Source organism: Calypte anna, chromosome 27 (assembly GCF_003957555.1).
Source record: "Calypte anna isolate BGI_N300 chromosome 27, bCalAnn1_v1.p, whole genome shotgun sequence".
NCBI lineage: Eukaryota > Metazoa > Chordata > Aves > Apodiformes > Trochilidae > Calypte > Calypte anna.
Window position 1 is genome coordinate 1,474,080 of NC_044272.1, and position 12,175 is coordinate 1,486,254.

At 55.0% G+C, this 12,175-nt stretch overlaps 1 protein-coding gene across 1 annotated transcript; it reads right to left on the reverse strand.

Moving 5' to 3' along the window:
- Nucleotides 1-714: 714 nt before the first annotated feature.
- Nucleotides 715-11,134, reverse strand: TNS4 (tensin 4). Its single transcript, XM_030465943.1, is given in 13 exon segments — nucleotides 715-1,607; nucleotides 2,148-2,174; nucleotides 2,385-2,453; nucleotides 2,779-2,947; nucleotides 3,864-3,935; nucleotides 4,166-4,243; nucleotides 4,499-4,591; nucleotides 4,776-4,895; nucleotides 5,394-5,480; nucleotides 6,253-6,683; nucleotides 6,828-7,272; nucleotides 10,647-10,929; nucleotides 10,931-11,134. Coding segments are annotated over 13 exon segments (2,208 nt in total). The 3' UTR covers nucleotides 715-1,477.
- Between the last annotated feature and the right edge of the window lie 1,041 nt (nucleotides 11,135-12,175).

The following is a 12,175-nucleotide window of genomic DNA, read 5'->3' on the forward strand; positions in this document are numbered from 1 at the left end:
CCTGCTACTCTGTGTCTTTTTATGGATTGCATTTCATCTTTGCACCACTTTAAAGAAAAGGGGGGAGGATACAAAGCAGAGAGGAGCAGGGGTCTGCGGGGGTCCCAGCCCAGCTGGGCACCACGTTCCTGCGGCTCTGGAGGGGAAACACTCCCCTTCCCTTTGGATCGCAGCGGCTTGGAAGTGGAAAAAATGCCTGAGCTGAGAGCGTCTGGTTTGTAGATCCCGGGACTGGGCTGCGGGAGCGGGGCCAGCGCCTGCCTGTGCTCGGCAGCATCACAGCCCGCGGGGCTGGGGGCCAGGGCTGGGGGTCCCGTCCCCGGGGTGGGGACAGGCTCAGCCACGCTGTCCCTGCTCAGGTCCCTTGTCCAGGGGTTTGGGGTTCTCGTCCTGGAGCCACACTCAGATTTATTATAGACAAAGAGTCGTTCCACAGCCCGGCTGGAGCAGGGGATGCCTCCTCTGTGCAGTTTGGGAGCAGAGAGCATCGCAGTTCAGATGCTGACTCCTCTGCAGCGTCTGGGGGAGATGAACCATCTGCAGCCTCACTGGGAGTCCCCCCAGTAGGGTCCAGTAGCACGGGGCACAGTCACAACAAGGCAGAGGCACCAAGTAAGGCAGTGCTGGTGGTGGTGCGGTGTGGGAGCAGTTCTGACGTGACAGCAGGAGCTACAGCTTCAGCTGGTGTAAATCACAGCAGCACTGACATCCAGGGGGCTGCACCAATTTACGTCATCTGAGGATCTGGCCCACGTTCATGCAAGTCATTTCCAAAAACCCAACTTTTTACTGTCATGAAAATGTCAACATTTATTTCTCAGTTTGCCGTGCTGCCTGGGGCTGGAGCTGGCCTGTAACCCTGCTGTGCAAGGAAGGGCAGGAGGATTTACCAGCACCAGGCAAAACCACACTGCCCTGACACTTCTGCCTTTCCATGCATCTTGTTCTTGGAGGGAAGCAGGGATTTTCAGAAGGGCCCCATGATTTTATACACTTTGATTTGCAAAGCTGCCTCCTGATGCTGGTCTAGCATAATGGAGATGAGTCCCCCCGAGCCTGTGCCAGACCTCCCCTCCCAATGGCACCTGGGGGGAACCCAAAGACCCCAAAGGTGGGAGCTCAGCTCCACCAAATGTGCCTCGGCTTGGACACCACGAGTGCAAGAGTCCCCTGCTGCTGGTGGGAATCTCAGCCAGAGTATTCCAGCCATCCAGAGCAAAGAGAAGGGTGTGTGCTACGAGGGATCCACACGGTGAGCACAGCTCCTGTCCTGCAGCTCTGCTCCTGTGGTCTCAGAGGAACATCTCCAACCAGAACATAAAATCTTTAGCTGAGGCTCCTGATGGTACTGTACATAACAAAAAAATATAAATATGAGCTGTTGCCAAAATGCAACCCAGAAGTAGGAGGTGAGCAGTAGAGGCTCAGCACAGTGTGGGCAGCTGCCAGCCCTGAGCTGTCCTGGGGTTTCCATCCTCTATGGGCCAGGCAGGAGCTTGCAGAGAAGGTCGATGACAAGCGATGCTGGATGCACGGTGTCGTACTCTGCAAACAGGTGGCAGAGGTTCTCCAAATCTGTCTGGCTTTTGGCCACAAACCCGAAGATCCTTTGAAAATGGAGAGAGTACTTTATGTAGTTTGCATCCAGGAATCCAAAGAAATACACTTAAATCGCCCCAGCCACAAAGCAAAACCCCAGTTCCAGCAATTCCACCTTGGCCCGCTCCCCAATCACGTTCACTTGGAAGCAAAACAGCCAGGAGAAGTGTTTCTGGCAAGGCCTCCCCAGCTGTGAAAAGTTTCTTGAACACAAGGTAGAGCCAGATATAAACTTGCTTCCTGAGCCCAGAGCAGGCGAGGCACCAGGAAGGCTGATGGGTTTCTACACGAGGGGATGCAGAGAACTGGGCTCAGCCAAGCTCCTCATCAAGCCTACAGAGCAAACACTCCCAGAGCATTGCCCATCTACCCCATGCCTCATCCTGCCCCCATGTTCACTTTGATCACATCCCCTCTTTATTTTTTAGCTTTGATTCTTTGCTGCTCCACAAAGCTTTGCAGTGCAGCCCCTGAGGGGGGAGCCTGGGCCCAAGCAACATCTCCCTGGGTTTCTCCCAGCACAGAAGTGGTCTCACCACAGGGCTTACCTTGAGGACTTGCAGTACTTCTGCCACCTGAGGGAAGAACAGAGTTGGATTTGCTCAGAGTGATATTTAACTCATTCCATCAGCTGCACAGTCAAGGTTATGTTTAGCTGAACCCAGCAGGTTAAGCCTGGGGCAGGAGCATGGCCCATAGTAGGGGTTTTAAGAGGTGATGGGAACCAAGAGCCCTGGTGGCTTGGGCTGGAGCCCTCGCCCTGCAGAATCACCCCAGTAACTCACTTTCTGTTCTCAGGGTCCATCCCGCAGAACCTGATGGCAGCCAAGGGGTAGTGACGCCTGAAAAACACCCTGGAGGAGGAGGAGGAGAGCACAGAGTCAGAGGAGGAAAAAGTGCAGGCAGGGCTGGGGGGTGAAACAGGCAGGAGATGCTGCCATGAGCTCAGGCAAAGCAGCATCGGGCAACAAGTGCTGCATCCCTGGCTTGCAGCACAGGTTTGTCCTGCAGGCTCCTCCACGTGCTGCAGATGAGCACACTGGCAGGCAGCAAGGCAGGAGCCAGCTGGGTGGTCACAGGCAAGCTGAGTGCCCAGGGCCACTGAGCAGCTTGGCATTAGGGTGTTCTTGGCTGCAGCATCAGCCCCATCCCGACACCCCCCCCTCCAATGTCTCTTACTTCCTCTGCACATCTGTCAATGTCACTCCCTTCTCGGTCACTCTGAAGTGCACCAGGGTGGGTGTGGGCAGTGTCTCCAGCTCAAAGGTGGAGGAGATGGCTTTCTGGACAGCTGGACCTCCTGTGAGGGTCTCAACATTCACTGAGTTGAGGTACAAGACGTTGCACACTGCAAGGACAGCACTGAGGTCAGCACGGGGCCAGCAGCACCACAGCCTCTCCTGTGCTAAGCAGGGCCGGGTCCCCGGTCTCATCCTGCAGAACAGGACACATGTACGTGGGGCAGCTTTGTTTTGATGAAAACTAAAGATTTGGTGACTCAGAAATTCTTCACAAATTTATTTTGGTTTACTGTAATTCTTTGCACTAATTGTTTTAGAAGTCAAAGCATTTAATTTCCGGTTTCTAAATGTCACATTTGGACTTTTTTCTGTTTATGACATATTTCCTTTAATGAAAAGCAGAAATACCCCAAGCCAACTAGAGGCTGAAGGCCAACCTAAAACATGACATTTCAGGCTGATTGAGCTGCTCAAAGGGCTGCTCTGGGTCAAACTAAACTTTCTAGCTTGCCAACTTATTTTTCAGAATTTCCAGCAAAACAAAGCAGTTCCCGACTCCCCCAACTGCACTGTGACCCATCCGTGCAGTTTCCTGCCCATTGCTCTCTGCTCCCACCTGGAGCCCAACCCCCAGGCTGGGGGCTCCTAGGCAAAGACCCTTCCCCATCCTGCTCTGCTGTTCCCATGTGTGTCCCATGGTGTCCCTCTGCAATCCCTCTGCACCTATACCAGGGTGCCTTGCATGGCCTGTGACCTGAGGATGTGAAGGTAACCTGTAGGTACCTCCAACCTGGTGACAAAGCCAGGAAGGGAGACAGCTCCAGAACCTACAGAGGCACTGGTGTGACCTGCTGCTTTGCACAGGGCCAAAACCAGCTCCATCTTATCAGCTTCTGCTGTGAATAGTGTCAGAACGGGTGACAAAAAACCAGAGCAGAGACTAAAGCACAAAAGCAGAGAGGGGTGGATGCCCAGAGCTCCAGCCATGGCCAAGTTGACAGCTCAGCCTGCTCCTCTCCTCACCAGCAGTTTTCTTCAGCAGGGACAGTGGAGATTCTGTTGCACAGTCAGGGCTGTCCTCTCCATCAGCAAGATCTGTAGAAACAACAAGCAGGAGCACTGATGTCTCAGGTCAGGCTGTGCTGGGTCACCACTTGGCACTGCGTGAAATTCCTGCTCCCACAAGAGGCTTAGAGGCTCAGGACAGCTTAAATTGCAGGGGTTTAAAGCAGTAGCTAGTACAATCGTCCTCCATCTCCCTCTCCTGGTTCAGCTCATCTCTGACCTCTGCCCTTCCCCTTCTCTCACCCACCTTCAGCACCTACCTCGGGTGGGGATGCTGAGCTTGCAGGGCAGTGCCAGCGGGGTGATGGCGTGCTGGTACACGAAGGCAGAGAGGCTCCCTGAAACACAAAACCAGGGTAAGGGGAATCCTAGTGCCTGAAGCTCCACACCCAAACACCTCTGGCCCTGCAGTTGTGTCCCAGAGAGCTCAGAAGGAGGGAGTGGGGGACTAATCTGCAGCCTCACAGGGACACAAGTGGGTTTTCCAACCCCCACCCTGTGTTCCTGTTATGGAACTCACTGGGGGGGCCCTGCACTGGGCTGTGGGGCAGCCCCACTCCTGCTGGGTGTAGGTGATGGCACCGTGTCCTTACCAAAGTACAGCTCCTCGCTGGCTCCTTTCAAGTGCACCCCTTTGGCAGAGGACTCGATGAGGAAGTGCCGGACCAGGTCACCGCTCTCGTCACCTGCAAACAGGATTGGGGACAGTGTCAGCACAGGCAGGAGCACAGTGCAGGGCTGGGCACACACAGACCCCTCTGCCAGCAGCTCACACACCCAGGCTCCAGCAGTTTCTCAGCTTCCTTTGGCTCGACTTGTTCCCCTCCAACCCCTGAAGCAAACCCCCCTTCTCCCAGCAGGTCCCTGTACCTGTCTGGCTGCCAGATGGGGGGACAGGAACCTTCATGGCCAGCCCAAAGGACCCCCGGTACGACGTGCTGTCCCGCACAAGGAACGTGCCTGGCTCCTTGGCTCTCAGCAGCTGGATTGCTGTCAAAGCACAGGCGAGGCTCAGCCAAGCAAAACAGGTGGAACCTCCCTGCTCCACATTTCGCATCCAGGCTGTGCTCTCCTGGGGAGTCTTCCCCTGGCAGCGGCCAGATGTGCTCAGGAGTGTCTGCCCAGTAAACGTGTCCCTCCTGCAGATACCAGTGGAGGGACCGGGGCTTGGTCCCTACGGTCCCCAGGACAGAGCCAGCCCATGCTGAGAAGCAATAGAGCCAAAGGCAGAGGAAGCTTTGATGGACCTGAGAGGGCAGGGGGGCTGAGGCACAGCTTCTGAGCCTTCCCCCCAGACCCAAGAGGGGGTCTCTGCACGCCTGTCAGCCCCTGGTGTACTTGGAATTGCCACCAAGTCCTGCACGAGCTCAGGGGGGGCTGGAGCAGCACCGAGGCTGAACTGAGCTGGGAGACAGGCACGAGTCCTGCAGACCCACAGAGAGCAAGTCTGAGATGGGGTTACCCCAGCAGGGGTATTTGCTGCCTTACCTTGGTCCCTGGTTATGCTGGGCTTGAACCAGTATTTTGATGTGTCCATCACAAACTTCATGGTTGGCTGCTCAGCCCGGAGGGGACCTGCAAGAGAACTTAAGGCATCAAGGCCAGCACAGGACCTGGAAGACTTTCACAGCCAACAGCACCAAGCAGGACAGAGCCCTGGAATGGACATTTCTCTTTCAAGCTGGCCAGGGTTGAAGTGGTTTTTTTCCAATCCTTTTGATCACAGCTTTCTCCCCACTCCTCAGAATAATTCATTCTCCATGTAATTATCTCTCTTGGCAGACTCTGATGCAGTGCATGGAGTCCCCCAGCAGCACCAGGCTGCCCAGCCCTGCACAAGTTCACTGGACCATGAGGATTTACACCAGCTGAGGATCTGACCTGCAGGGCTCTCCTGCTTTTCCCATAAGAATCCCAATTAAAACTCTCTGCCCTGAGAACTGCCTCTGCTAATCTCCTCCAGAGAACAATAGCACTAGTGTTTACTCTTGAATGAGGGACTTTAACAACTCTGGTATCTTTAGATGTTTTCCAGAGCAAACTGGAACCTAACCCCTCCTCCCCACCCCTCCTGGGCCCATGACAGAATTATGGTCCTCATTTTCAGGTATGATAAATCTCTGCATCTGCATCTCCTCCAGGGGACCAGAGTGTTACTGCCAGCTGAGCAAAACACGGCAGTGAACGCAGGGGTAAATTGGCAAAGAGCTGGAGACCACGGCAGAGCCCTGCAGCCCTGTGGAGATACAGCCAGATCCCCCAGCTCCAGATAAACCAGAGCAGCTCATCCCCCTTTCCTGGCAGCTCCTTCTCCCCAGACCTGCCCCATGGCAGGGAGCTCACTCACTGTCTGGGACGCAGGAAAGAGCTGGAGCAGAGAGCGCGTTGTTCAGTCCACCCAACCTCAGGGCTGGGCTGCAGCTGGGAGGGGGGCTCTGCTTGGCAGAGACCGGGGGGCCTTTGGCCAGCCTGGAAGATGTTTCTCCTTGTTCCAGGCACCCGTTCACCAGCAGCACTGGGATGTCAGCTGTGGAGTTGAGGATGGAGGGGGGGCAGCTGCTGGCCTGTCCCTTCTGGGACAGGGAGGTGGTGGCTTTGGTGGAGGAGGCTGCCCTGGGCTGGGGAGCACTCAGGCCAAAAGCTTCTCCAGAGTGAGAGCTGATGCTGGGGGAAGGCGTGCAGGGGCTGCCCATGGAGCTGGCAGGGGATGAGCAGTCAGCAGAGCTGCAGGCAGTGGGGTGAGCATCTGAGTCCTCATTGTGGAGTGAGTGGGTGCTGCTGAAGGAAGGAAGCATAAAGCAGGAGATCAGGGAGGCTGTTTAGCTGGGGTGGGATGCACAGCCCAACTTGGGGACCACGCCAGCCCTGTGCCCCTTCCAGCCCCATCACCAGCCCAAGAGCAGGGAACAAGGTAGCATTTACCTTCCCAGGATGTAACTGGTGTCTGAGCCAGGACTGGTGGAGAGCATGGAGACCCAGCTGCTCCTCTGCTGGGCTCTCATCACCTGCACAGGCTTCAGCAGGTTGTCGAAGCCCGGGGAGGTGCTGAGAGCCCCAGGCCCATAGGAGATGCTGTCTGTCTGTCCAGCTGTGCAGTGCTGGGGCACAGCCACACATTCAGACACTTTGCTGCAGGTTGGGGAGGCAGCAGAGCTCGGGGTGACTGAGTGGGGGCTCATGGGTCCGGGTGGGCTGGAGAAAACCACACTGCCACTGGTGCTGTAGTTGCCTCGGAGTCCCCCTTTCTGGGGCAGAAAGCTGTTGCTCTGGGGAGATCTGGAGAAGGGTGTTCCCAAAGGGCTGGGGGAGCCCTGCAGCTGCTCAGGACACGTGGCTCTGCCTGGAGTCATCTCTATGTACTTAATGTCTGCAGGAAGAAAGAGAAAGTCAGTGTTTGAGTCAGGTTTGGTAGTTAAGCTCTGGTGGGGTGGGACACACACATGTCCCTGTTCTTCTTGCTATTAATTCTGGCTCTGGTGTGCATGCCCTGCAGGGCTGCTGTGCCCAGGACCCCATGGCCCCAAACTGACCTTCATTAAGGCCCTGTGAGGCCAGATTCCTTCACAGACACCAAGCCCGGGTGACCCACCCCAGAGACAAGGGGTTACAGGCGGTCAGACCACCCCCCTCCCCAGCATTGCACAGCCACTGCCTGCCCAGACCTGCAGGGAGAGGTGGGTGTTTCCTCCAGCTCTGTTTGTACCTGACTCAAGAGAAAAACATCTGGCTGCTCCCCCCGGGGCTGACGTCAGGCTCAGAGGGTGCCCACAGCAGCAGGCAGAGGGTCCTCCACACACTCTGGGCAGAGGACCACGGGGATGTCACCTGTCCCCAGGCATGGCCAGACATCTATGCAATCCCCACCATCCCTGCCATCCACCCACATGGCAGCTTTGGAGCAGGAGGCAGAGGGAAGCCGTGTGGGACATGGGTAGATACGAGGCTTTAGGTGTCAGCTATGGACTGGCCATCTCAGCAGCAAGTGCACAGCCCAGGGCAGGGGGTCCCTGGCTCCCAGGTGCCCAATCCACATCACTCAATGGGCTCCTGAGCAAGGCCATCATTTCTGGCTGCGCCAGAAGACACCTTTTAGTGAGAGGCACTCATAAGTGATTGAAGTGATGTTTTGAAGTGATTGATTGAAGTTTGCAGTGATGGTGAATTCATGACCTCCTCAGGGAAGCTGCTCCTGTGGTTAATCACCCCCACTGCCAGCAGAGCCTCTCCTTTCCAGCCTGAACATGCCCAGCTTTGATTTTGGCTCCCGGTTCTTTCTCTGCCATGGAGTTCAGGAAAGTTCCCTCTCTTAAAGGTGCTTCTTGGAGAGAGAAGAACCTTTTTTTTGCTGGAGCAATGACAAACTGCTCTCAGCAGCCCCGAGCTCCCTGGCAGTTGCAGTTTCACGTCTTGTTCCTGCCCTGGGAACTGTGGGTGAGGGCAGAGCAGCTGGGCACAGACTGCCAAGCTCTGCAACCCCTGTTTACTACAATGAACAACTAGACCTCTGGGGCATAAAGCTTGATGAACAGGAAAAGCACAAGTCTGTACAAAAGTTACCCTCTGAGCCCCTTCCCAGTGCTTATCCCAGCAAGGGACTGGATCAGCAGGGCCAGCGGAGCCGCCGAGCAGGCGCCGGGCAAGCCAGAAGAGTTGGTTCCCAGTGGGGACACAGCTGGACCATGCTGGGGAAGGAGCCAGAACCACAGCCTTCCCCCTCCACACCCTCACTGCCCCTGGCAGCCACAGCAGCTCCTCCAACACCCGTCCTAGGAGTGGCTCCAGAGCCACGTGGCTGTGGCATTGGTGTGCAAACCTATACAGCAAACTCCTGGCTGGATGCTTTTTGTCATGGTCTCCCTCAAAAGGGGAAAGAAATGGTAAATTGAATTGTCCACTAAAGGAATAACTGAAAAGTGTCTGTATGCTGGGCTAAGGAGGCCCTTTTCTGCCTTTTGCCTTTGCTCCTGCTTATCAGGTGTGGTTAAACCTCAAATATTTGCTCAAGACCTTGGCAAGTCTTTCAGCATCAAGGAGTGGCAAAAGTGCTGCAAACACAGAGCCCAGCTGTCATGAAAGCCGAGGTCCTCTCCCTTCCTCTCCTCAGAACAAGCAAGTACCAGCAGCAAAGGCATAGGTCACAGGGCTGGAGCAGGAGGAGGTGGGGGAACAGGCTCACTGTGCAGCAGAGGAAGTTTGCATTAAAAAAAAAAAAAAGAAAAAAAAAAAAAAGAGCTGTTAAAAGAAAATGAAAGCTGAAGTGAGGCTTTTCCCTCTGAATTCAGGGCCAGGTTTCCAGATGTTCTGTGTTCTGTTCCATACTTGAAGCCAGGTTTTCAAAACCACTAGCACGCTACCTGCTGGGGACTCCAGCCCTCCAGCGATGCCTGAAGGAGAGGCATCTGGATGCCTCCAAACACACTCTGAGCAGCCAAGAGCTGAACTCCACTTTGTCACGGTACTTTCTCTGCAAGGCCACCCCCTTCCATCCCCACAGGAGGCAGGATCCCTCAGCTCCAGAACTGAGCCAGCACTGACTCCAGCTCAGCTGCTTCCCAGCTCCAGCCCCAGGACCCTGCCAGGACTGCAGGTCAGTGCACTCACAGACATCTCCTCCTCCTCTTCCATCCCCATGTTCCTCATGCAGGCATTTGCATCAAGGCTCAGGGAGAGGAGAATGTTTTTCATGCCTTAAACAACCTCTCCCTTGACCTTCCTCTGGAAAGAGGCCTAGGGACAGATCTTCAAGGTATTTCCACATCTGCAGACCCAGATGGGCACTAACTTTTCAGAAGCAGGGAGGCTGCATCTCTAAGCACCCAAACACATCACAGGGCTGTCCTCCAGTGCACCAAAACACTTGCAGCAGCATGCAACTCTGCAGAGAGTGCTGAGCAGCTGCACAAGAGCCACAGGCAGGAGCTACTGAGCAGGAGCAGCACACACAGCAGAGCTTTGGGTGGCAGGGATGGTGGGGAAGTGCTGCAAAAGGGTTCACATAAGGCACGCAGGCATGAGAGCAGGAAGAGTGGGGTTGGCATGTGCTGCTGGTGTTCTGCCTGGTGTATGCCAGGTATGCTGCTGGAGGAGTGCACAAGCCCTGGAGAAAGAATTTCCCTGGCAAAATGATTGGGAACATTTAAATGGGATGGTTGTGTAACGATCAGTACCTTAGCCCGAGGCTTTGGAAAACTGGCTTCAAATCCTTCTGCTTCCACAGGTCAAGCATGACCCTGGGAAAGGCTCCCCTGCCCTTTAGTAGAGCTGTGGTTCTGCTCTGGGGGTAAGGACACTCCAGACATCCCACACAAGGGGCTGGACCTGTCCCTCCTCATTGATGGTAATAACTTGGATTAGGCATTTTCTGAGAGCTACAAGTCCCATTTCTATTGAGAAATGTTTTATCCAAACACAGGGAAACAAACATGAGGTTGGATTAATGCTGTTCTCCCTGTTTTCTTTTGGCTCCTGAGCTATCTGGACACAAGACATTCCGGAAGTGGTCAGACTACACATGAGTGAGGCCAAGCCTGGATTTACAACTCATTCTCCTGCTCCTTCCCACGAAGCCCTGGTCCCGGCAGGCAGCACCCACACTGAGCCCACTGGGCATGGTGGAGATGTCACTGGCACCTGTTTCCAGCCCTGCACTGGAGCACAGGGCCTCATCCTGCCCACACAGAGGACTTTCACTCAGTCTGAGCTGTGCTGGCTCCACTGCCCAACCAGCACTTTTTGCCTCACCTATTGCCTCCGAATCTTGTTTCTTGGTGGTGGCAGCATCACCCTGAGAAGCAGGCAGGACCACATCCTTCCCTGGCTTGCATGTGAGTGGCTGAAAGGTTGGATCGATTTCCAGGATCAGCCGGTTGAGATTCTCTATGGAGATGTCCAAGGTAGGAGACACCAGGTGAGCCTCAGCATCCATGCTGCCATCCTCCTCCTGCTTTGCCTGAGACAGGGTGCTGGGTCTCTCCAAAGGGGTGTCCTGCTGCCCCTTCCCCTGCTCGAACACGGGGGGGGGCTCTGTACAGCTCCCCGCTGGGCAGCAGGCAGGGGTTGTTGTGCAGCATGGTGGAGGGGTCAGCCCAGCTCTCTGTTGAGTAAAACCTGTACTGCAGTGTGGAGCAGCCCGAGTACCCTGCTGGGTGCAAGCTCTTGCTTTCCTCCTGTGAGGAAACACACACGGTCTGTCCAACACGCAACACGTGGTTCTGTATGACCTGTGACATGCTTTGGCTTTCTGCTTTGACAGTTTAGAGTCCAAGAGAAACTTCCTCCTCCTCCTCCTCCTCCTCACCTCCCCTTCACCACCAGGGACCTCAGGCTCCTTCTTCAATCCAGCGTCTCCAGTGGCAGAAGAATCTGAGGAATGCAGAGAGAGGAGCGGTTACACAGGCATGCCCAGGGCAGGAGCAGACTTCAGCGGAAAAGTCTATAAAAACAGGGATTTGGAGTGCAAAGCTGGAATTCAGCTCATAAGAAAACAAGTCATCCTGTATGGCTTTTCCACCCCCTCCAGCCTCTGCTCCCAGTACCAGAGTGCATCCGGGCAAGTGCAAGGAGGATTAATTTGCAACAGCTTTTTGGGATTCAAAGGCCTAAACTACATTTTGCTTTACTTGCATGGTGTGTATTTTTTTGGTTAAGAATGAAACTCAGGATCAGTCTAAAAACTCTCCATGGGATCTGGACCCTGGGAGCCAGCTGGAGGCAACGAGTGGTGCAGGGTTGGCTTGCAGTGGGCCAGGGAGATGGAGCAGCCTGCCAGAGCCACAGCCTGCAAAGGGAGGTACCTTTCATCTGTGGGAACCCTACTCACTTCTCTCAGGATGAGGAAAATAAGCCTGTCCTCCATACCCACTGTGGCAGACAAAAACCAATGTCTTGTTGCTGGGGGATATCCCAAAGCCAAGCACACTCCCCATGTCTGTACTGTGCTGGCTGAACAAGAATGTGCCTGTGGTCTCCTGTCCTTGGGGAGGGCAGCAGGGCTGGGGACTATGGGATGGCCAGGTCAGAGCCAAGGACCAGCTGACAGGAGTTAATCCCACAGCTCAGGGCTCCCTCCTCCATATCCTGTGCAGGTCTGCTGCATAATCCATACAAACAGTGGGCTACACTTGGTAAAATATTTGTCCTGTTGTGCATTAGTCTTGAATGACTGATTTATTTACTCGCCTATCTCAGCTTGATTAACTGAGGAGTCACAGGATTAAAGAGGAGGCAGCTGCTGTGGGCCAGGCACCCTGTAACCCCCCGTGGGTGCGGGC